A 26,308-nucleotide genomic window follows, 5' to 3' on the forward strand; every position below is an offset into this window, starting at 1 on the left:
GAAGAGGAGAGTCCTGGCCCCTAGCCCTGTCAGCGTAGCAGAAATGATGACGGATGATGATGGCAGCAGCAGCCGTTCTTCTCTGCGTGAGTAGCTTCATGTTGTTCGTGTGTAATTTACGTTGAGTAGGCTAACCACATTATTACATTAATGCATGTAAGGTGAACTAGCAAACACCGTCGTAGTTACATGCGGCTGTCTTCTTGTTTGATGGCAGAAACATGAGAGGTTTTTGGACAAAGTTTGTGTTTTTTTTCCATTGTTTAAGCACTGCTTCCAGCCAAGAGTGATACCATATATGCCCTATAGCTGCAGAAAAGGCTAACATTGTTATCTTTTTACAAAAGAACAGCTGAACATGAGGTTTTTGGACCAATTTTGTGTTCTCCATTCTTTAAGCACCGGTTTGAGCACCGTTTAAACACCGGCACTGTTTCAAAAGTACCGGTTTGGCACCGGTATCGGATAAAACCTAAACGATACCCATCCCTAGTGAGGGTGGACAATCGTCCAAGTGCTTGGTGTGGGAAAGAAAACTGTTCATCACAAGATAGTGATTGGGTGAAAACTGCTGTACTGTCCTTAAGTAGCTGCTGAGGGAAAAAATGGCAGTCCAGTAAGTGTAGTGGTGAAGAGGAGCAGAGATAGGAGAAGATGGTAGCAGCTAGTGGAAACAGTGCTTCTTACTATTTCATTACTCCAAGGAAAACAATCACTATTCACACAGATCCCAGAACTAGCAGAACCAGTAGAGGGTGTATACTGAGCAAACTGGTATTCAACAATAAAATAAGTACAGAAATTTTTGCCGTGCCCTCAGCATCCCTCACTTACTCTGTCTCACTCTCGTCTCGCGTTTTTGGAGGCGTGGTCCTGCTCCTGAAATTCCGATACATAATCTCCAATTAATATGAATAGCCATGGAGGAAAGGTCTTTATCAGTAGGAAAAGCTACAAAACCTATGAAAATTCCCCTGGATTGGTTTCTTACGTACTATATAATAAGATTTAATGTTGCAGCCTCACATGCATGACAGGGAATCTCTTGGTGCTGTTATTATTAGTATTGGTAGTGCTACTGGTTGAAAGTTCAGCTGAGATTTATTATGCATGCAGTGTGCTCTTGCTGAAGGTCCAGTGCAGCACCTGACATGTTTTTATCTGACATCAACAGCACACTGAGCCTGTTGTTTCTGCTGCTTCTCATTCTTCTTCTTTGTCCTCCTCACCCTGTCTTATCTGTAAGCTGTCATAGTGCAGGTCAAGACACACACACACACACACACACACACACACACACACACACACACACACATATATGGTTACACATTTTTCTGCTTGAAATGACCACAAATTCCCAATGACTTATTCTTTAATTATCCCTTTACATCAAAATTTACACCAAAATTTAGGCAAAAGCACAGATTTAAAACACCTACTGCATATTACACATTAAATGTAACTAAACATAAGGTAGTTAAAACTAGGCAGTAACAGATACACAGTCACCTTAGAGCAGTACTCGCACTGAAAACACATACAAAAGATAAACACTTGTTTTCTGTCTTTTTTAGTAGCGAAACCATGATGGAAACACCAACACAGTGTAAAAGTCAGACTGTCACACATGGCTGTGTCTGAAAAGTGCTATATCACTACTTACTGTACTTTTCAAATGCATGTCTCAGTTAAAAGTGCAGTTTTCAGTCACATATGACCAAAAATACCTGATCAGGTATTTTTTCCACACACACTTTGCAGTTAGCTCTACATTAATGCTAAAACGCTGACCTTCAGCTTTAAGGCAATTTGAAGATTAAAAGAAAAACCCTGGGTAGCAGTAGAAATTGTAGTTTTGTACCCTTTAGGGTGAGGGTGATTCAAATAGCTAAAAGCCAAAAGTTCTCAGTTGATTGGATGTGAATGTAATTGCCCTCAAAGTAAAACTGCGTCAGGAGTTTAAAGCATGATGCTTTTTCGTCATGTCAGCTCATCAGAAAAAGGCCATCATCAACAATGTGTTAATCCTTCTTTGCCATGCTGTGCGGGACAGCCAGCCTCAAACCCTTTTGTTTGTCAGAAAAAGTAAATGCTGGAAAAACTGGTAAAAAAAAATGGTACAGTTTAACTTTTAAAATGAGGCTCTGAACTTGGTGTAGATGTGGATGCGATGTGTGTGGTTGTCTGTCTCTCTCTGAACACTTAGCAGCACAAGGCTCACGCAGGCTTCAACAAAATTTTACCAACGTGGTAGCTACACAAAAGTGGTGATATAAGTTCTCAGACACAGCCTGGCTTCTCTTTTTTTACCATGGGAAAGATATGTGACCATTTATATTGTAACAGGCGCTGGTTCTGTAACACACAGAGCACATCTTTCCCCAGAGTCCCATCTCCTCCACGGACACAGTTCAACAACATATGCGGCTGTAATGCTCCGCTGTACATTTTGTGGTGCGTTAAATGACTTTACAACACAACACACACACAGTTATCACTATGCCACGGTTCAAGGTGAGTTCTCTTTACAGCTCGTACTCAAAGTGTCACATTGAAAAGGAGATTCACAAGAGACCACTGGAGAGGTTGGCATTTGTACAATATGAGAAAACCTCTAAAATTCAAAGCAGCAATAAACGTCTCAACACTGACTCTGCAGAGGCGGTCACTGAAGTTTTACTCAGGTTTAAATTTTATCCCGGTTGAACTTTCCAGATGTGATGATTTCTTCTTTTATTCCGGCACACCTGCCACTATGATATAATTTCCCCTGGTTGTGCAAACATTCTTACAGATAGGATTCATCATAATGAAGTGCAGTGTGATTAATATATATATATGTAAATGTAAAGCTTCTTGTATGTAAAGCCCCCAAAACCACCTTGATCACCATGGGAGATAAGTACACCAATCTGCTCCCACCTTCATGAGCAAACACACTTGAGCATACACACATGTCACTCTTTTTATTTTATTCCCCCCATTAAGTGATGAGTCTCACAACCATTTGCATTGTAAAGTATGTGTGTGTGTGTCTGTGTGTGTGTTTAGGTAGTAGCTGTAATTAGCATGATTGGAGAGTGAGGGATGGTTAGAAACACAGGAAGAGATGGTGCTGATGAGGACATTCACCCTACCGTGTAGCCTGCCAGGCGCCTCTCCTCAGCAACAAGCAGGCATCTTTTTGTCTCCATCGCTACAGCTCTCATCAGCGATGGCCACGTGAGAGCTCTGAGTGTGTGTTGAGAGAGACACTGTGGCGCGCTCGTTTAAGGAGCGCTCGCTGAACAAAGTTGATTACACATTCATTAAAGCCCCGGCCTCTCGTTCACCCGCTCCACTTGACCTGTCCAAGTGAGAGGCGGATCAGGGAGCGTACTCTGCATTCAGGACACACTGTGGATTATTTCTGGCTCTGTGCTTATGATTAGGGCACCGCAGTCAAATGAGATATAAATAAATAAAAGATGATGATGATGATGATGATAAGATGGGTTTTGAAGTGCAGGCTCACAGTGCTCACTCCTACATGCCTCTCTGGCTCAGATACCTAATGCCACATTATAATGGATACTATGGATTTCTTGCATCCTATTAGATCTGTGATTTGCCCCATAATTGTGTTTGGAAGGCTTACTTGGGATTTTAATTTAGTTTTCATTTTTAAAGCTTATTATTTACATCGTTAGTTAAACCAAGTTTGCACAACTGAATGGGATCCTCTGCCTACAACTAAGACAGTTCTCTGCACTAAAAAACAAAAGGGAAAAAAATATTGGATAGTAATTCAGTAAACAGCCAAATCAAGTGGACCTCAGACAATCCTTCAAAATGTTTGCACCACTGTCCTCCTGAGGATCTTGCAATTATAGCCTGAAACGCCTAGCACAACGTAAACTGAATCTAACTTATCTTTGAAACTCCTCTGGAGAAGGCCGTCCCTGTTAGAAAATCAAATTTCAGCAGGAGCATGCGGAGATTACCTCTTCACGTTTCGGTCCCCTTGCAAGGGAGACAAAAGATTAAAAGATCACAAGGCGGTTGCAGGAAAATTAAACGAATAAATAAACAAGCACACTTCTGTTACACATAAAGGACACATTCTCTTCTCGGGACTTTTACTCTGTGTTGTTTTGCCTCTTTGGATGAAACAAAATAGCCTCACAAATCACTCTTGAAACGAACTGCCCGCAGCTCACAGACAAGTCACAGGGGGTCAGTTTGTATTAAAGGTTATGAGCAACTGTTGCTAATTGGTTTATTTTCCAATAGTGAGACTCCAGTAGGGACAGGCTAACTGTAGCCACAGGCTGTAACCGCTTTGTGCAAGTGGTGAACCTCTGTAGACTGTATATGAAAGATGTAAGTAGACTCCATGTCTGAGAGGTGAAACCTGCAGTCTATGGGATTTTGCTAACCAGTCTAAGTACCCCTTGGTTTGGCTATGTGCACTTAGCACTACATAAAAACAATATGTGATGTCTTATCATGCCCAATATTTAGCAAAATACTGATATACATATTGATATTGATGGAGTATCTATTCCACTCTAACAGCTTTAAAAATATGTTTTAGCAGGATCTAATAAACTAAACCCTCCTCATAACACTGAATGTTCCCCATTGCAGAACAAAAACCCCACAGCAGAGGCTGGTTATGGGTAACATGTCCTTGAGATGGTCCTCATTTGTAAACACAATAAGAATCTGAGTTGCGGACTTGATCACTGACTGTTTGAGCTCATTTGCTTCCAGTATTTTAGCTAAGGAACATTTTCTGTTCACTTCACTCACTCCAAATCATCCAACCAGGGCAGCACACATCAAGGGTGCAGGTCTTGTTTATAAGGTAAAGAGGTTACTATCATCAAATAACATCAGCCATCATGCTCTCATTCACTCCTGGCTCAGTCTATTTGAGGTTCTGTTCCTGAAATGTAACTATGCCCTTTGAATTGACAATACATCACTGCTACCAGGATACTAAAACACATATTTGAACTATTTTGGGTAGTTAAAAAAATCAAAGGTCCTAAAAAAACATTTTGCTTTCATTAAACTTTTATGATAGCATGTGGCATTTGTGGTTATTTCAAGTGTGTTTTTTTTAAAATTTGCTTTACATTTTCCACATGTTCACCTCAGATGTTGGTGCTGATGAGTGTGAATATATGACGTTATTAACCTCAGTGCAGCAGTTGAATGAATAAAGATTAGGGTTAGTTGTTCACTGTCAATCTCATGTCATCAGATGTTGCCTACATTTTAGCAGTGCTGTAGTGCAGCGGTCCCCAACCATGGACCGGTTCAATGTTAGACAATATTTTCACCGGCCGGCCTTTACGGTGTCGCGGATAAATACAAGAAAATAAAATGATACAACCAAGACAAACTTTGTTTTTTTGTAAATATAATAATAAACGTGAATTCACTGTGTAACTGTGTAACTTTATTAGCAGCATCCTCCTGAAATGCACCAACAACACTGAGAGTAACATCCTCCTCTCTGCCCCTTAATGCTCTCTGGTCGCTATGGTAACGTGTAAATATTTCTTTCAAATTAGACACACAACTACAACACGGGAAAAGACCCAGGAAAACCGAGTTAACGATAAAATCCCTGAAAACCATAAATTTCACACCCGAGCCTCAACTCTCACAGCCCGGTACCAAACGACTCACGGAGCGGTACCGGTTCGTGGCCCAGGGGTTGGGGACTGCTGCTGTAGTGCACTCTTTAACATACTAGCATACAAACTTGGTTGGTTTACAGTAGACACTGTATGTATACTGTATACGTCTTGTGCTGGACTACATCATTCTTTAAACTTGAAACACTTTAATTCTCCAGGCGTATTTTTTTGCCGCTGCTAGTATCTGATAATGTAAGGAAAGCCAATTAGATGTGTGACATTTCAATATGTTGAAGTTTTATGCTTGGCCATTTTAAATGACACACACTGCTGTCTATGACAACAGCAGGGATCATGTTCACATTCGACTTCTATTTTGCATGAGAAAACCCGAGGGCCCAGAGATCATATAACGCTGATTTCTGGCCTTGACCATTGCACACAGATATTTCTTCAGATTCTCAGACTCCGTTGATGATATTATGTACTGTAGATGATGAGATAATCAAAGTCTTCACAGCTTTACATTGACAAACATTATTCTGAAATTGTTCCACAGTTGTTTTGCAGACTGGTGAACCTGTGTCCATCTTTACTTCTGAGGAACTATGAAGTCATGTTTCTGACTTGCTGCCAATTAACCTAATTAGTTGCAAAATATTCCTCCAGCTGATTTTCACACTGCTTATCTTTTCAACCTTTTGTTGCCATCATCCCAACTTTATTTAAAAAAAAAAAATGTTGCTGTCATCAAATTCAAAACAAATTTTCAAGCAATACAGAGAAATAAAATAAGTGTTTAAACTATTGAATATATTTGACATTTTTACACAGCTTTCCAATTCTCGTTTGTCCTGCCTTCCTTTCCTCCCCCCCAACTAGATGCAGCAGATGGCTGTCAGAGGTTGCTATATAAACAAAACTGAACTGAATTGAAATGAATTCATTACTTTAGTTGACTCAACATAGAAACACAATACTTGTCCTGGTGATGCAACTGCAAATTGTAGTAATTGCAATTTCCAGTGTGATTTCCAGTTCTTTTTTTATTCAGACATGGCAGACTGAGGCCAATTAGTCAACTGATATAGTTGACATGATTTGTTGAGACAAATATTTAGATATTTCAGATATTTAGGCATGGTGACTAAAATTGGCCATTATTTCTTGAAATTCAATTTAATTCTTTTCTATTTCTATCGTGCCAAATCCCTTTAACAGTCACCTCAAAGCCCTTTATATTGTAAGAAAAAGACTATGATAATACAAGCATTTCATCATTTGGATTTACTTTTTTTTTCAGTCTAAACATTGTGAGTTTATCACATGACATTTTCTTTGGCTTGTACTGATCAGGTATAGAAACTTTGTGTTGATTCTGTAAATAAATATCAAGCTGTAAGTAACAATGACATGCAAATGTATATGTTTTAAAATGAATTCTTTCAAGTATTAGAGGTCATCCATCTTTGGGCAGCACAATGAAGCAGTTAGCAGTAGAAATGTTCCCGGCAACTAAATAAACAGTTATTTAAATGAGAGAAACAACGACTAGTCTAAAAGACAGGAAACTGAGCACATTTTAAATCTAGGAAGTTAATAACTGGCCACACAAAATTTGTCTGTATGTTAGGAACAATGTGAAATCGTGTTTCAAATGTCACTGAAATGTACTTTGACTTTGCGCTGTATATAATGCTGCGAGCACACACGGGTCAGATTAGTTTGGCTAACCTTAGCAGTGCTAGCGGCCGCAGCCTTGGTTTCTTCCGTCCTAACTTTCCTATCCAGTGCAGAATACGGTCACACCTGTTTTCTGTTGCTTGGTTAGATATCTGCTGTCAGAGCTGGCGGTCGGTGGTATTATTGTACCATCTTTGAATGGTACAACAGCACCTGCCATTGTACTTTCATAAAAAAAGAATAATACATCCTGTACCTGTCTTGAACCACCACCACCGTCTAAATTTATCCTTGTTAGGGTAACGGGTGATTCTAAATGGTGTGTAGGTGTGAATGTGAGCACCACTGGCCTTAGCTGGACAAGCATGCTAATTTAATGGAAAGCTATTCTTCTTTGAATCTTCTTCCTTTTGAGTAGATGCACTGGACTGTCACTCAACATGGCTGTCCGGCATGTGCATATGAAATCTCAAAGCTATTATTCTGATGGTCTTATCACTCAACCGATGACTCTGTTTAGCTATGTTGGGTTTATTACTAGCCGCTTTGCCACGGTGAAACACTGGAATGTTAACTCGAGTGATGACACGTCTGGTATTTGCCTTTCATTTTCCCTCCCCGCACTGAATGTGACCTTCTGTTATTCGTGCACAGTGTGCATGTTAGATGCTGTATGGTTCACTGTCAACAAGACAATGCGGTGAAAAAAGCGACAGAATTTATTGAATCCAATGTAGTTATGTTGCTTCACAACTGCTTCTCACTTTCAAGTCAGCTGACACTGGAATTTATAACAACAGGCCTTGTGTGCCGAGAATAGACCAGCAATCAGCGGGGAGCATGTGAGCGGTATGTGCGTCTGTACGAAAATCATTGATGGGTGTCAGCAGGTGATCACTCTCTGGTCATGTGTACACGTGTTGTGTGCACACACTGAAAACAATATCCATCTTGGAACATATTTAACCAAGGGCTGCTGCATACTGTGTTCAGTATGTGATAGCAGTGAATTGATTCTCAGTGCAAAGCTAGTAAAAAAAATGCCAATAACGGTTTACTTACTTTCAGTTTATAAAAAAAATCACTGAAATACTTCAAATGGATTTAGTCTTTCTTGCTCTGTGTGTTCTTGTCTGATAAGTGATAGCTCTGCAGTGCTGTGGATGTGCGTATCTGAGGCCGTGTGTTTGCTCTGCATCCAGCAAATATGTAAATTGTTGTGAATTTAGCTGTTAAGAACACTGCAGAATATCTGTATACAAATATCCTGCAGTGTGAACTCTTTCACAGCTATAGCAGCAAGAAAACATCTTAAAATTTCATTACAGTTGTTAAAAGTATTTACAGTTTTTCTACTGTGAGAACAGTGTCACCATAGCTTTGCACCTCACTGCATTTTGTTATTACAGCAGTTATATGTAGACATTTGAGTGTTTACTGCTGTAGGAGGTAATGACAGTTTGTCCTTGTGGGCTTTTGATTTCAATTTTATTTATATAGCGACACATCACAACAACAGTTCCCTCAAGGCGCTTTTTATTATAAGGTAATGACCCTACAATAATATTAAAAAAAATGAAGAAAACCCCAACAACTTCCCACTATTTGGCAACACAGCCACCGGTGGGAAGGAAAAACTCCCTTTTAACAGGAATAATTAAATGCAGAAAGGTGTATAAACACATAGTGAGTGGAGAAGGTGATTGAAGAAGAAACACTCAATGCATCATGGGAATCCCTCAGCAGCCGAGACCTATTGCAGTGTGACTAATGTGGGTTTTCAGGATCACCTGATCCAAAAGGAAAATTTTGTTTTTATGTCTTTTTGGTTTTTGTGTAGTGTGTGTGTGTGTGTGTGTGTGTGTGTGTGCGTGTTTTTGGTTGTTTTTTTGTTTTGTTTCAGACATTATGAAAAGCAGCAAGGTGCATCACTGCACATTAAAGAGCCACAGGTAACAAGCTGCACATCCAAGGACAAAAAGTCTGCAAAGAACTTTAAACCTGATACTAACTTGTGTCCTGTTGTAGCTGGATTACATTTTGGACTGACAGCTTAAACAGTATTTGAAAGAAGCTTCCAGTGACACCTCATGCAAAGGAAGTTAAAGTTCACTTCGGCCATTTTAACAATGGAGCCTACCCACATAATGTACCAGATTCAGCCCAAAACAGTGTAGGGAGAAAACGATAATGCTAACATAGAAATATAAGAAAATAAAAGACCATAACAGACAAAGTGAAACTGAAGTGGTTTGCTGGATTATCCCAGGGAACGCCCAGAACTGAAAGCCCAATAAATCTGATTTTAGGGTGAACGATAGCTTGAAAAGATCATTTTATGTTGGTGCCAGCTAAAAAAAACTTTCCAAAAAAGTTTTATACTCTGAAAGCGGCGCCTGGCTTTCAGTTCACCAATTAAGCGTTATGTGTCTGATGGAGGAGGAGCATGTTAAACAGACTACAAATAGCTCTGCAGAACACTCGATTATTTCTTTTCCGGACTGTGTTGAGTAGATTTAACGGTGGGCTCACATCATTTAAGGGTTCATATCGGGCATGTGGGGTTTTAAAATGTTTGCCTTCTCTTGAAACAGCAGCCTCTTTAGCATCTGAAGCGCCTCTGTTTTCTAGAAATGGTGCTGCCAGCTGCTGAAGTCAATGAGTAGCCTGATGACTGGGGAGTCCTACACTGCTGGTGTTTATGCTGATTGCCAGAACTTTTCAGCAACACCTGCAGAGGATCTTTTGAGTGTTTCTTCAATCAGACAGGCGCTTGCTCTGCATGTTGGACTGCTCATGAAGTCCTGCTCAGGGAGACAGAGCTGGCAAGTTCAGAGTAGATTTTCCTTTGTTGTTTACAGTTCTTATCTCCCCTTGTGGGAGACCCTTTGAACTAAAATCCCACATCTGCCTGTGTTCCAGTGTCTGTTAGAGAACTCCTGTTTAAAACAGGTTGCCTTCACTTTTTTCAAAACCCAAGCTTTGTCTCTTTGGAGAAAACCCCTCTGTTAAAAGGAGAAGTCGCTGTTTTTATAGCAGTGTGTTGGCATCGTGTGACAGCTTCGCTCTAAAATAGACTGTGAGAAGTCACGCAGCCTACGTGATGGAGCATGTGTGAACCTTCTCTCTGCTCTGAGAGATGACTGGGGGGACATGCACAAGCTGTGAAGAATGGAGGCGCTACCGTCGGCTTCAGTTGGCTTTTTGAAACTGGCATGTGCTCATATTGTTGAAGCTCGCGCCATTGCTTTCTGGCACCTGGCAAATCCTACGAATGCCAGCCGACCATTACCTCTGAATTGGATAACTAAGTGAAACTACAGTTCTGTGAACAGGGACAATATTTCCCAGCATGACATTCCGGCAAACGCACTGGAAATGTGTTCATTAAAAACTCACATTTACCGGCAGACAAACTCACATATTCCCGCTGTCCTTTTCATAAACACACACAGGCAAAAGCAGCAAAGTGATCACTCAACTTACATTCTCTCCCTGCTGTCCAGAAAAATGCTGCCTGCACTTGAAGTCTATTCCTCCAGGTTGCTACTGGAGTAGAAACTCGACATCTCTGATACTGTTTTGGAGACACTCCAGGATGATGAGCCATTTGAGGTGAGGTCCAGGGAGGAGCTGTGTGGTCTGGCCTCAACCACAGCCCCGCTAGGCCCTGGGCCTCCTATAACTTTCACCTTGGGCTGCTCTACATCATTCCCAACCTGTAGAATAGTAGACACGGTGGTCTCCATCCTGCTGGCTTTGTAAACACTTGTCTGGGTCTGAAGATAGCGAGTGGACTTGAGTTCGAGGCCTTCATAGGAGCCTTGAGGGACGCAGGGGCAGCAGTAGAATGCTTGTTTAAACCCAGCTCGAAACCTGTGGAGGAAATACACAAATAAATCTGGGCTCCTGTGATTTGGCTGCACGGTGACTCAGAGATTACAGCGTTGCTTCACCCCAAGAGAGCCCTGGGTTCAAACCTGGATAGGACCCTTTCCCTTATTGACATCTATCATCCCCTAATAAATAAAATCATAATTTAAAAACTGCATTCTTTACTCTGGTTATGTTTGTCTAATATTAAAATTTGTTTAATAATCTGAAACAAGATAATGTGAAAAAAAATAACAAATAAAAACCCTGAAATCTGTTATCTGGCATCAACCACTATATGTGAACTGTGAGATTATGGTGGTTTAAAGGTAAGAGTGCTGAATTAATCAACTGTGCAGTTGATTTCTTCTTGTTAAATTTAAGGTAGAAATTTGATATTTCGTTTTAATGTCTGACCAGGGGTGACAAGTTGGGAAAGTTACGAAAAAACATGACAAATATACAAAACTATCACCAGTTTAGCTCTGCAGAGTTTTTTCATCTTCAGCTAACTGTTTGCAAATGGCCTGGTTTTGTTTGATCTCTGTGTGTGTCCTTGAGTCAGGATGAAGCCAGGAGTACAGTGCCAGGCAGTGGCAGCACAGTAGCATGGTGGTGTTATAACTGAGACACTCAGAGTCAAACTGGTGTTGTAACGATTCAACGTTACCTCTCTGTGAAGCCCCAGTAAAAACTCAGTGGAGCATTTAGCAGCTAAAGAGATATTTCCACACAGGAGTTGGCTAGAGAGTGAACATTAGACCTAAATTGGTCAGATGGACTGAGAAACAGCTCTAAGTAGAAGCTAATGAAGCTCTGTGGATTCTGGTTGTGTAAACAGAACGGTGACACATTACTCATTCCAACTTCATAATGAAATTTGTGTAGCTTGTTGCACAGCCTCCAAGTAAACAAAAAGTCATTTAATGCAGGTTTAAAGGACACAGCTGGTTCATTTCTTCCTCATCTTCTTACTGGTAAACTACAGTACAACAATAACATCCATCCAGTGAAACACATGTGCTCTAGATATTTTAAATGTAAAGCAAACTGTAAATCCTGAGAATATTTGCTTTGAGTTATTAATGTCATCATCTCTGTGGTTCAATCATATGCCAAAGACACTGGAACATCGTGTGTGTACAATCAAAAGATCATCTGTCAATGGCACTTCAGGCATGAAACTAAAAGCAGATGTAGAACAGTTTAACACACATGTGCAGTAACAGAAAACGAAATGATTTTTAAAAACAGTGATCACACAGAACGTGCATATAATACTGTTCATTAACACATTTGCAGGTGTTACAAAAAAAGACTAAAAATAAATCGAAACACTGCGTAGAACATTACTGACAAAAGACATGGTGGAAGTAAAATTTTGCAATTTAGATGAGGAAAGCCTGAGATGAAACATCTCACTTCAGTAGACAAACACAACCAAATGTGAAGCCCAGACAGAAAGAGAAGAATGAAGGGAAAGGCAACATGTCTGTCGCTGAGAGCGAGCGATAAGAAAGAGACTGATGAAAAAAAACACTCACATTGGTTATGCATATGAGCTCAGGGAGACAAAAACCGTCAGTGACTAAACCTATAAACCTCACCTCAGCCCACACATTTTCATTTTTGGGACTTGGGAGGTAAAATACTCAAGTGTGAAATCGCATTCCTCTGAAAGCTCGAAGGCAATTCCATTGTCTTTATGAATGATGATTCATTCACAAAGTCGAATATTTTAGATAGAAAAGATAGGATAGTTTATTTCGAACATGTCAATGTAAGTAACATAACAAGAGAGAAGCCAGGAGTACAGTGCCAGGCAGTGTTAACCAGCAAAAACTGCTATAAACTTCAAAATTATTGACAGTCACATTAGCCTAAGTGTGTACCACTATAAAAGAGTGTCTGGTGTTTAAAATTTGCTATGTTTTCTGATGAGGTTTATGTTCTCATTGCCCATACTAAGTAATTTTGATATAAATCTATTGTAGCCTGAGCTTTTCAAAAATCCAAAGCCTACATTGTCGTGGGGGGCTGATTGTTTTTTTCCCTTATTTTCTCAAACTTTCTGGTTAAGTTGCATGTGGAGTTTTAGCTCCATCCCTTGGAGCTGTGATCCTTCTGTGATGCTTAAAATCCTAAGTTTTCAATCTCAACTGAGCTAGACAATGGCTCAGAGCAGACTAGCAGGGTATTAATGGAGAAAACAAAAGCTGTTTAGAACGCACTGTGCGCTACTCTTGTCAGCCGCATCTCAATCCAAATCAATGACTCTTTGATGTACTTGAATAAGAAAATTGCATCATGAGGTTGCTGTCCACAGGTTTGAAGCAAAAGAAGGATGCTGTCATGTCAGTATTAACCAGAGTCTTTGAGGATTGTCTCATGCAGCTGAGCCTATGACATGAAAAATAGAGACAGTTCTGAACCTCAGTATTTGATATGTGGAACTAATAAGATGGCCTGTGGGTGAAGTAGTTGCATGCATAATGGTTTGGAGGTGCTAACTAACCTGTCATTTAAGCAGCAGTAGATGATGGGGTTGTACATGGTAGAGCTCATGGCCAACCACATGATAGCAAGGTAGACCTGCTGGATGTACGTTTCCTCGAACATTTCGGGGAAGAACTGCTGCAGCAGGAAGTAGACGTGGTAGGGCAGCCAGCAGATGGCAAAAGTACATACCACCACAATCATCATCTTCACCACCTGTTGAATACATGATTACGCAATTATGTTTTGTAGATTTCTCCAGTGTGAACATAATTCTCAGTCTTGATTAGACAAAGATTAATGTCAGAGCAATTACAAATTGGCATCGTTAAGGAGCCTTAAGGTCATTATTATTAAAATAAGATTTCAGCAAAAATCATCCATCCATCCATCTAAAAAGGAACCCCAAGTTACTCACGATGAATGCATTATGGGTAACTTGGGGTTCATTATCTTGTTCAATGACACAAAGGATAGAGGAGCCAGAGATCATTCCATTAACCTCCCAATTGATAGATGTTCTTTGGGCTCATTTAAGGTAGAGCAGAAAAATTTTCTGTGGACAGAAGAATCAAAATTCAATATTCATTTTTGGAAAAATGCCTGTGAGAGGAACCATCTGACGTGGTTTCTATTCAAAAGCCTATATTTCTGATGGTATGAGTGTACATTAGTCCCTATGACATTGAAAGCTTGCACATTTAATATGTTTTATATGCTCTAGTGTGAATTAAATTGAGTTTTTGAGATTAGCAAATCACCGCATTCTGATTTTATCGATATTTTAAACAGCGTAGCAACTTTTGAGAACTTAGAGTTTATAGAGTCATAGATGAATTCAGTATGCTGTCTAACACCCAGAGGAAATCCACACAGACACCCGCATTGAGCCTCCCCATGATCAGCGAGAGCAGTTCCCCAAATAAGAGAGTGAGCCAGTAAAACGTGTCTCAGAAAACCAGTAGTCACAACACTGTCACAGCAGGTATTGTCAGTTTCTGGCTTCATTTGTTATCTCTTAATGATGAGATTACAAGCTGCACTACATTGATTGTTTCCACTGAGAACTCAGCATTCACCTTCTCTCCCATTTTAACAAGACGTTGGCCATCAGAGCCAACAAATGTGTTTGTGCAGAAAAGTCTGAGCTGCTTTGAAATCTTTCTGGGGCAAAATAAAAATATAATAGATCATGAGATACCGTCAGCGCTGCCAAGAGCAGACAGCGCTCACTGACATTTAATTGAAAATAAACAGATGGCAATTTTACACATTAATCACTCTCTATTTTGAAAAAGCTTTTCAATATATATATTTTTTTCATGTTTAATTGTAAGAAGTAGAATAAGTCCAACAATAAAAGTGCTTTAGGGAAATGCTAACTCTAGCATATGCACTGCTAGCATGCTAAACTTTAGCAGCAGTTGGCACTGACCACAAAGAACACCTGAGGGTGTAGTTACTGAGAATGCAATTAGCTCAGCAGCTTTTAGAGAAATGAAAATGAACTCATGGTGGCTGTTAAAGACAGTGGCTCACCAAAGTGACAACAGAAGGAGGCGTGAATGTCTACATCTAACGAGCAAACCAGCTATCCGATATTAATTACAAATGCCACTGACAAGAAACATCAAGCTCATCAACAAATCACAACTCCTTAGGATCACAAATGTCTAGACAATATTTGAATGCAATCCACCAAATACTTACTGTCACACTCTCAGACCTTGAAACAATCTTTAAAAGCCACTAAAAATTCATCAAAATGAACATGTTCATCATCGCCGCCAGTGCTCCACAGGCACCGAAACTGATAGATATGGCAGGGAAGACGAGCTAATGGTGAAAAGAGAGGATAAAGAGAGTGCAGTTGGCTAAAATAGCAAAGAGTGGTCTGAAAAAAAAACCCAGTCTAAAATAGAAGAAAGGAGTGAGAACTCAGATTCAGGCGTGTGATGCTATGATGATTTTTTTATCACACGAGGAGACATCAGTCACATCCTGCTCAGGGCTGCAGAGCACAAAAATATTCTGATTACATTAGTGTGGAAATCCAGTGGGCAGGTTACCTTGCGTTTGGCAGTCAGCTGCTCCTTGTAGCGGTCAGAAGAGTCCCCAGGGATCTCACCGGCCCAGAGTGTCAGTCCCACCACCAGGTAAGCACAACCCATCAACAGCAGTGGAAAGGAATATATGAGGATGACCACACACACGTAGTACCTACAGACACATATTCCATATTATTACAAAAATTTTCAAATAAAGTCAATAAGTAAATGCATTTTTAAAAGCAGACACATTGGCATGTATTGCATGGTAAATGAACTAGCTCTTTTCTACTCAAGCGTTCAAAGTAAATCTAATGGAAAAACTGCAGAGCAGCAAGGATTGAAGCATGACCCGGCCTAACTGACTCACAGCCACCCCACTCCAGCACAAATTAGCCAAGACAAGGCACAAGATGTGATACCATATGCTAGTGAACTCATATGTTTTATCAATCAGTCAACAATTCAATTAAATTTTATTTATACAGCGCCAAATCACCACAACAGTCGTCTCAAGGCGCTTTATATTGTAGGTTAGACCCTAGAATAATACATAGAGTCAACAGTAGTCAATACTCCAGAAACTTGCACTGTGAAGAAGGATTTGGAGCAAGAACTTCATCTTATGCTGCATAACTAACCTGTTCTGGTACCTGTTGGATCAAAAAGTGAAAGAACTGGATTTTGTAATCTGACTTAGTCCTAGACTCTGGCATGCAGGTGCAGAGTCATGTAAGTGTACCTTTTGGATGCACTTATTCAGACCAATTTTTTGTGCTGTCCTTGCCTAAAGAGTTTGAAGCTGGCAGCTCTGTTCTTGGAATGGGCTCGAAAACTTTATTTGCATCAACAGACAAAGTAGTGCTCAATTTGTGCATTGTTCCAGAGTGAGGCTTGAAGTGAGCCCATTACTACTGAAAATACTGTTGGTGAGGCAGTATTTTGGGTGAGAATTAAAATAATTTCCCTTTATAAAAACAAAAAACCAAACAGTTACACACACACACAAATACAGATTTCATAGGAAGAAAAAACCCCCAAAGAAACATAATTTCCCTGAGGGTTTTACAGCCTCCTTGGTGCGAGCCATGGTGAGTTTGCTGAATCTAAAAGAGTATCAGAAATATTTCTGTCCTGTGATTTTCCTGTGTTGTTGTCATCACGCAGCGATCTGGTTGCAGAGCATCAGCTTAGTTGTCCCTAAAGTGACTGTTAGAATAGAATAGAATAGAATAGAATAAACCTTTATTATCCCACGGATGAGAAATTTTGGTGTTACAGAACTCTTACAGCAAGGGAAAATAAAATATAAAAGGAAGACACAGAAGGTAGTCCTATAAACATAAGCAACCAAAGTTTGTATATCCAGGTAACAATGTACAGAATATGTATAGAAAAATTGAAAAGTTTTATGGAGATATGTATAAAATCTACAGAGTTACGTATAAAATGTACAGTAAACAAACAAGCTGGTGAGTAAGACCAAAGGAATGTTAAGCTGCATTATAGAGTCTGACAGCTGCTGGTAAGAATGACCTGCGGTAGCGCTCCTTCCCACACTGTGGGTGTAAAAGTCTGCTGCTGAACGAGCAGCTTAGTGCTCGTACAGTCTCATGCAGGGGGTGGGAGGTGTTGTCCATGATGGATGTTAGCTTAGACAGCATCCTCTCCTCCCCAACCTACTCGATGGACTTCAGCGGACAGTCCAGGACAGAGCTGGCCCTCCTGACCAGTTTGCTGAGTTTCCCCCTGTCTCTCTCTGCCATTCCACCACTCCAGCAGACCACAGCATAGAAAATAGCAGACGCCACCACAGTGTCGTAAAATGTCCTTAGGAGAGTCCGGTTCACCCCAAAGGATCTCAGCAGGTGGAGACAACTTAGACCCTTTTTGTAAAGTGCATTTGTGTTTGTGGACCAGTCCAGTTTGTTATTGAGGTGAACACCCAGGTATTTGTACTCCTCCACCGTTAGGAGCATATCATGAAATTAAGGTGCTGGACTATGGATCTTTGAGCTTGAACCTCTGATTATTGGTTCTTTGGGCACTTTGCCTCGATAAAAGTTTGGTGTATGTGATGTATCAGAGCAAATGTTAAGTTGCTGAATATCCACTGCACACAATAAGGCATTTCAAATGTTGTTCAGTCCTATTAATGTTCAGCCTTCTCTTGCTGCATATTTTTTACAGGTGTTAAAGAAATGCCTTATTTAGAGTTAGACATGGATGGTAGCATAAAACAATCATGAAAACTAAATAAATTATTTATAAGTGGTCTGAGGTCATAGGCATGTCACTGGTGAGTGGAAGTTCCTGCTGTAGTTAATAAAAGGTCTCTGAGTATGTTCCAGTTCCAGTACCCTGGGGCACTGACAAAATGAACACAACAGTGAGTGGAGGAGTGAATCAAATAATCATCAGTGTATCTGCAGGAGGAATTTAGAGATTTATACTTTGATACTTTAGAACGGAATTTCAGATGTGAGAGTAACAGTTAGAAGTCTTTGTCCAATAAACTGAAACCCTTCATGCAGTAATTAGTTATGACAGCTTCAGCATTTAGTGACTAATGATTTGCAAATCTATCACAGACACAGTGTTTGATCATGTTAGCTCACTGTAAACTTTGTGCACTGTGTGTTTTATGGTATGTTAATCTGTGCACCAATGAATTAATGTCCATTAAAATGTGGAAAATCGTGTTATATATATCTGAGAGCCTCTGACTCCAGCATCCACAGGGGGACAGTCTGTTTTCCCCCTGGGCAGAGGAACCTCACAGGACCTTTCCAAGGCAATAAACTACAATTTTGCATAGCATGACCACACACACACACACACACACACACACACACACACACACACACACACACACACACACACACAGAGTGTCACGTAAAAGATATGATTGCTCTAAGTCAGTGTGTCATCTGCAGTGAAAAGTCTAGACAGACAAGTCTGCGTTATGGAGATAACGTATCAGTACATTTCTAAATGACTAATAATACTGTAAGTGGTCCTGTAGGGAAAACATTTCTGAGAATAATACAGATTGGAATCCCAAACAGAGGAAGTTCTTTTTGCTTATAAACAGCATTACACTTTCCAGCCTTGCAACCAATGAGGTTAGTAGTTAGTTAGTATACTGGTGTTCAGACTGTTCTCAGAACTAAGCAACTATCCCAGAGTGTAAGAAATAAACCAAAGACAGAAGAGCAAAATGCTATAGTTCCCTGGCTGCAAGTCAACCCCCATTGATTACCGTGTTAAAATTTGTAACTTTTGACCACAAATAAAAATGTTTACAAGACCGTAAAATAACCAAAAAAGTGACCTGCTCTACCTCCTGAGCCACAGCCACCCCAAAAAACTCAAAAAAAAAATAAAAAAATCAGGAACTCAGAAGGAGAGTACTGAGAAGGAGCAGAAGACTGCAGTTGTGATAGATGTGGCAATCCCAGCAGACAGTGACATTAGGAAGAAGGAACACAAGAAAATATAGCAGTACTAGGGAGTGAAGGAGCAACTGGAGTAGATGTGGAAGACAAAGTCCAAACAACAACATCAGAGGTCTCTGTCTATAACAGTGCAGCCCAAGGAACACCTAAGATGCTGCTCAGTAGCCTCAAACTCCCAGGCTTCTAGCAGAGGACCAGAGGTTTAGGAGTACAGACATAGAGATGCAATCGCCCACTTCATTCGGTACATCTACTTAATTGTTCACATAAAAATCTCATCAGCCAAAATAATGGCTATAACTGTCAAGACAACATGCTGAAGTTCAAACTGAGCATCAGATTGGGGAAGAAAGGTGATTTAAATAACTCTTGACTCCGCATGGTTGTTGGTGCCTGACGAGCTGGTCTGAATATTTCAGAAACTGCTGACCTGCTCTGACTTTTCTACAAAATCATCCCAAAGTTTACAGAGACTAGTCTGAAAAAGAGGAAATAGCTCTCTGGGTGAAAATGCCTTGTTGATGTTAGAGCCTGGAGACGAATGGCCAGATAAGAAGGCAACAGCAGCTGAAACAACTTGTTACTTCCAATTTAGACATACATTTAACAGGAAACAAGATAATGGTTTGCAAGAGTCAGGAGTTGATGTTACAGGTATATCTTTTAATGAAACCCTGACTTCATGCACCACCTGTCTTTCCTTAAATTTTCTTAAATTTATCAAGAAACTGGGACACAGCTGCGTTCAACTTACTCCATGTTGCTCGCTGGCTCACCGTAATGAATGTTTTGACATTTTTCTTCCTCTTGTTTCTACATGAACATGGGGAGAAGTGCAGTAAAATGTAATCACTTATTTAAATAGACTAAGATTTTTTAAAAAAGAAGCTTACATGCTACGAAAGTGAGTGTGTACAGGTGTACAGGGGCAGGTAACACAAACACAACAGCCTTCACTACATGGCTGAGGAAAATCAATTCAGACAAAGGCAGAGCTGCCTGGATCCATGTAGACTGCTGACCATACTAAGCTTAGCAGAGATTCTTACATAAACCTCTTTGTATATGTGTGTTTGGTTTATTTATGTTTGAGTGTATTCATATGAGTGATACCTTTGCAATTCAGCTCAATTCTATTTTATCTATATAGCGCCAAATCACAGCAACAGTTGCCTCAAGGTACTTTCTAGTGCAAGATACTATCATATTTTGGTGAATATAGATGTAAACACATGAAATATTTCCTTTGTTTAGCATGTCTGGCGTCAGTTCTTGATTTTTTGAGTGTAATAGCTTGCTAAATCCCTGAAAGAAGCATGTTAAAGATAATAACCATTTCTAAATCATCAGGTAACTATCTTTACATATCTGTTCAAACAAGGCAAAATTAAACGCTGGTTTACATATAAACCAGCCTCTCTTTAGCTATAATGTCATAAGCATTCACGTCAGTAAGACTTGTCAGTGTCACCCTGGGTAAAGATGTCAAGGTGAGCTTTCTGACGCACAGACGTAGATGGCCTCCCATTGTATTTCAAAACTATCTTTATATGGTGCTTTTTTTATTCAAAGAGCCTTCAGACTTTACATCATTGCCAAAAATGGCACCAGATGCATATGGCATATGCACTCATTCTGAAGCGATCCTTCATACGGTCTCCTCTCTCCAGACAATGAATTATGGTGCAGACCATGTAAAGCAAGCAAGGATCTAAATGTATCACTCACTTGTGCTTCAGATTAGCATATTTGAAGTGGCTTTAAATATAATACTACATCCAGCTTCACAGAAAAAAAGCTTCCTATGCTTAAATTATGGCTCTACATTGTGTAAATAACCAGTGTAATGAAATGTAATGAAATGACTCAATGAGATAAAATGACTCAAGCAATCCACTAATTTTAATAAATGAGAGTCCACAGAGACATAATTTAGATACCCAAAACTAACAAAGTAGCTACACAAAGTCAAGTTTATCCATTAAAGCTGATTTTACTTTTCTGTTTATTTTTGAACTTCTTAGTTTTCATTTTTTAAATGTTTGGTCTTTTTTCATTATGATGATTTTCCCTTATCATCACATTCAAACCTTCTCATTTCCTGTATGCTTATGATTATGGTCATGATTCTTGTTGAATCACTAGCTATTACTGTTCCAGTGACACTGGCTGGCGACACCCTGTTAACCAACAGCTTTTAGCACAAGGAATATTTCCCGAAACGGTTGCATGTGGTTGCTCAAGACTTCTGCCAGTCAATGTGAAATCGACAGCTAAAGCCTCAGTAATAGGGACCTAGAGCTTGGTCAGCTGAGGATTTTTTTCACTAGAAACTGGAGGTCGCCAGGGGGTTGCTAGCGTGTCTTCAGGCCTACGTGACTAGGTTTTTTTCCTGTTAGCTTCCAAACTGAAGGTAAGAAATAAAGTCATACCATGCTTAAAACTAGCTTAAATAGCTACTACAGACTATGTACAAAAGAAAACACAAGAATATGGAGACTAAAGCTAAAGCATAAGTGCCTTATAACTGAATTCTGTGTAAGCAGAGATGTGCCTGTTAGAAGAGGAAGACCGACTGTGCAGATGGTTTATGGGAATTTACCATTTGGCTTACTTGATCCTTAGCCTCAGTTAAACCTTTTCTTATTATTATTGCTAGGTTAAAGTCTTAGTGGATAATGTTTGGATCTTCAGAGTCAAAAGAGATGGCAAAGCAGTACATTCTCTTGGGGCAGGGCAGCCATGTTATTGTTGTACTGTCTCAGTGTGGAGTGTCCTTTGGTTTCATAGTGAAGAGCCACCCTCAATTTATCGCATCCTCTTTCAAAACACTAAAAAACTTTAAGACAGAGTATTGAAGTGAACTACTATGCGAGAACTATTTCTATCATTGAAATTTATGGCCTCCACAATTTGAACACAGTTCATCTTTTACATCTCTGGGAGGAGAAAAGTCTGTCCTACTGGTGTTTGGAAAACATGTCTAAAGGTTACTGTAATTAAACAAGCTTCTTTATATTTGGACATGTTGGGATTGCACAACTGACTTCTTAATACATTTACATTCATTTACATTTATTTTTCTGTTAAACTGGGGCCTAACATGGAAGCTACATTAAGCTGCAAATTTAATTTGAATGATTTTGTCCATTTTATATTAAAGAAGACACAGTGAATACTCAGTAGCTGATATATAGATTCACGAATCCACACGTTGCATGGTTCTGTCATCCTGCACCCCTTTGCTTTGATGAATACACCACAAGATTATAGAAAATCAACTTACAGTTTGATATTTATGTCCAGTGCTCAGAGCAGAAGTAATTGTCTGGCTAATAGTTGTGTAGTTCTAGCAGATGAACCAACTGTGGGTCAGCATTTAAAACCTCCCCGCTTGTTAATATGTTGTGGTATTTTTTCCCATTTTATACCATTTCAGATTTCTTTTCAATCTGTTAGAGGTTTTTGTATTCATTGCAATGGCTGCGGACAAATCACAAAAGGAAGTCGGTGTCAATATTCCAGAAATAAAATCATTTGTGTGTCTTAAATGCTCATTGTTGGCTGGTGTTCTGCAGCAGACAGGAAGGAAAAATGTGTCTGTGACATAATTTCTTGACACACACACATTCTCTAAAGGTGTGAATGCTTGTGCTGGTGCTCACAAACACCAGCTACTATCTATATGTGCTGTTGCTGTTTATATATTGCAGTTATCTGGACATTACGGCAGCAGTAATAGATCAATATTGTGGTTTCTGAGGAGAGTCTTATAGCAGAAAGCTGCCAAGATTGAGCAGCATTACACACATAATGGAAATGTCTGACATACACGTAGTGCATATGCTCCTTTATCGTGTCAGTAAAATATTTAAGAGGCCTGGTTCTCTCTGTGTTGGCAGATTTTGTATTTTGGTTTTTCTTTGTTTTTGTTCCCCCTGATCTTTGGTTGTTTTACCTTCTGTCTTTGTGGTTGAGGAACTGCAAGCAGTGACTCCAGAAGTGTGTATATATGTAGTAACATGACTCAGAAAAGGTGATTCAGTGCTTCATTTATTATCTCTTGTTAAAGAGGACACACTGAAGCATCTCTTATGAACATGAAGGAGGTAATGCAGTCCCACAATTCATAACATCAATTAATGCTCAACAGTAAATCACAAAAAGTGTTGCAAATCGTGCCACTCTGCTGCTGAGGTTTTGAACCTTCAGCAGCAGGTAACGTTAAACCCACAGGTGTACCTTGAACACTGAAAAATTTGAAAAAGCAGTTGCTCCCTAAACCTAATAATTGGTTCGGCAGGAAGAACAGCAATCAAGTGTTTATGATAACTGTCAGTGAGTCTTTCCTCTGACTGTGACAGAACTATGACCCACTTTTCTTTGCACAGTTCTTTTAATTCAGTCACACTCGTTTTCGAGCAAGAATAAACCGTTTAAAGTTACGCCAAAGCATCTCAATTGAATATAACTCCAGACTTGACTAGACCACTCCAAAAGATTAATTTTGTTTCATTTTTTAGCCATTCATGTGTTTTGGTGTACTACATGTACTTGAGCTGTCAGACATTCTCCCTCAGGGTGTTATGGCAGAAAGAAGAACTCTTAATTTCAGCAGGTTATCCTGAAGCAGCAAAGCAGCCCCAGACCATCACAGCACAATGTTTGACTGTTGGTATGATCTTCTTTTTATGAACTGCTATGTTAGTTTTATGCCAGATGTAACGAGACTCAAACCTTCCAAAAAGTTCAACTTTTGTCTCATCAGTCCACCAAATATTTTCCCCAAAGTCTTGGGGTTCCTCAAGATGATCGGCAAATGTGAGACAAGCCTTTTTGTTCTTTTTATCTCATGGATACCATTTTAGTCCAGTGAACACTCAGTCTAACTGAGACTGATAATTTCCAAGCATAATTGTGGTTGGTCACAGTTAACTCATAATTTAACAAGACTGGGACTATTTCACGGGGTGAAGTAGGTTTGAATAGCCGCTTTCCTTTAAAAAGTCTTGATGCATGCTCAATCATCCAGGTAAGTAAAAAGGTTCATCCGGTTAATCTGGACGTAGCGTTTTCAGTAGGAGAATCATTTCATCACTCATCCAAGTGACTTCTTCAGTCTCAGCTGACTGCAGGTTTCCCCAACCTTATAAACAGCACATTGCACAATGATACTTGATAATTAGACATCGGGGAAACCAAACACCTCTGGCTAAGCGGATGGCACAACACCGAAGAGCTACCTCGTCAGGCCAGGACTCAGCAGTCTATTTACACCTACAGGCCAGTGGACACTTTTTCAATGACGAGGATGTACACATCCTGGAGAGGGAGAAACCCTGGTTTGAGCGCAGAGTCAAGGAGGCCATCTACGTGGAAAGACCATTTCTGAATTGAGGAGGGGGCCTAAGGGTACATCTTTCACCATTTTACAATACTGTGATTGCAGCCATTCCCCAACTCTCTGTGAATGGTACTCATGGCTTTTGATCAGTGGTCTTTGATCAATGGTCATGACGATTTGCATATTAATGATCGAGGAACTGACCTCACAGCCCATTGTTCATTCAGTGGGCTGGTTTCAGTCATTATGCAAATATTTATAAGATTGGGGGAAACCTGCAGTCAGCTGAGACTGAAGAAGTCACTTGGATGAGTGATGAAACGTTTCTCCCACTGAAAACGCTACGTCCAGATGAACAGCATCAACCTATTAGGATTTCCTTTAAAACCTTAAATGATCATTTATAAACTGCACTTTGAATTTACTTGGGTTATCTTTGACTAATATTATAATTTTTTGATCTGCATATGAAAAGTTTACAATAATAGCCATAGCTTCCTTTAGAATGATCATTAATCAAGTTCAACTAGTCACAAAAAGCCCAAATATAAGGCAGGAGTTACACTGGATCATCTCGACCTGCAGGTAGAGAAGGAAAGAAGATATGACAAACAAATAATCTAGAAATAAATATGAAATCTTTTTTACTTTGACCTTGTGAGAACTCATGGTCTAAACAAACTTTTTTTTTTAAAAGTCTATCTTTTTTGACTATTTCATTTATTTTTCAGCTTCTGCAATTCCCTGAATGTCTTTACCTGTGTCTCATTTCCCAATCATCGCTGTAGTCTTTTCCTTCTTTGACAGATTATCTGTTGTTTCTCTCTTCCCAGTATTTGGTACTTTTGTTGTCATTTGTATTCTCTGTGAAACTTCTTGTAGGTTCTTGCTTTGTACTGTATGTGAGTCTGTGCTTGTATGCCAGTGTTTCCAAATACGATTTCAAATATCAGGTTATTTAAGCTCCTTTTTTGTTGCCGAAGCAGCTCTCCAGTCACTATCATTCATGTATAATCAGTCCCGGCTAGCAGTTTTGTAGCATTAGTCTAAAATTCTACACTTGCTACAAACTCAAATGCCATTAAAATACAGCTTCACTGAGATGAAGGCTGTCTCCACAAATCAGATTAATGAGCACAGTCGTAGTTCTGAAAAAAGGAAGAAAAAAAAAGCTGGAGGTTTGTTTCTTGCCCGCAGCTATTTTCCTCCACCTGAGTTGAACACATTCCTATAGGAGGAGCATTTCCAATGCCAGCGCGTTTTACAGTTCATAATGGTTGTTGTGGCCTCGTATTTGGGTGTATTTCAGTTTCTCTGACTTATTAGTTTTGTTGGTATTTAAAAATAAATAAATAAATAAAAATACACTGAATATAGTAGCAGTGTGGTTAGTAAGATGTTCTTTTCGTAGTAGTTTAGAAGCTTAGTTAGAGACTCATTTGATTACATTTCCTGCTGCAGAAGTTCAGGATTGATTATGGAACTTCTTTTGTTGATATTAACAGACTCCCTCACTGAGATTTGGTTCACACTGTGGAACAGGCCTTTCTAGAAAGAGTGGTCGAGTAACGCAGGATGTTATGTCTAGATTTCTACTGGACCTGGGACATGACAGTTACAAGATCGACTCCTTGACAGAGTCATCCTGCCCAGAGGGCCCGAGCAGGCTCTTATTTCTAAGTGATGAATGACGCTTTAGGGAAAGGAACCTGTAATAAATCACCTAACTGACATGCAAGCAAAATCAATAAAACCTCACTCAGTGGAGGTCAC

General features: G+C 39.7%; 1 protein-coding gene across 2 annotated transcripts in view; it reads right to left on the reverse strand.

Annotated features, from left to right (window-relative positions):
- Positions 1 to 8,596: 8,596 nt before the first annotated feature.
- tacr1a (tachykinin receptor 1a) overlaps positions 8,597 to 26,308 on the reverse strand; it is a 39,891-nt gene continuing 22,179 nt past the window's right edge. Inside the window, exons 3-5 of one of the 2 annotated variants that reach the window (XM_031740878.2) lie at positions 15,755 to 15,905; positions 13,705 to 13,901; positions 8,597 to 11,192 (exon numbers count right to left, since the gene is read on the reverse strand). In XM_031740878.2, the coding sequence (XP_031596738.1) occupies positions 10,847 to 11,192; positions 13,705 to 13,901; positions 15,755 to 15,905 (694 nt within the window). In that variant the 3' untranslated portion in view covers positions 8,597 to 10,846. Of the gene's footprint in view, positions 11,193 to 12,116; positions 13,590 to 13,704; positions 13,902 to 15,754; positions 15,906 to 26,308 lie in introns of those variants that run through there. The other variant, XM_031740879.2, reaches the window with a different exon arrangement.

Source organism: Oreochromis aureus, linkage group 12, assembly GCF_013358895.1.
Source record: "Oreochromis aureus strain Israel breed Guangdong linkage group 12, ZZ_aureus, whole genome shotgun sequence".
Taxonomy (NCBI): domain Eukaryota; kingdom Metazoa; phylum Chordata; class Actinopteri; order Cichliformes; family Cichlidae; genus Oreochromis; species Oreochromis aureus.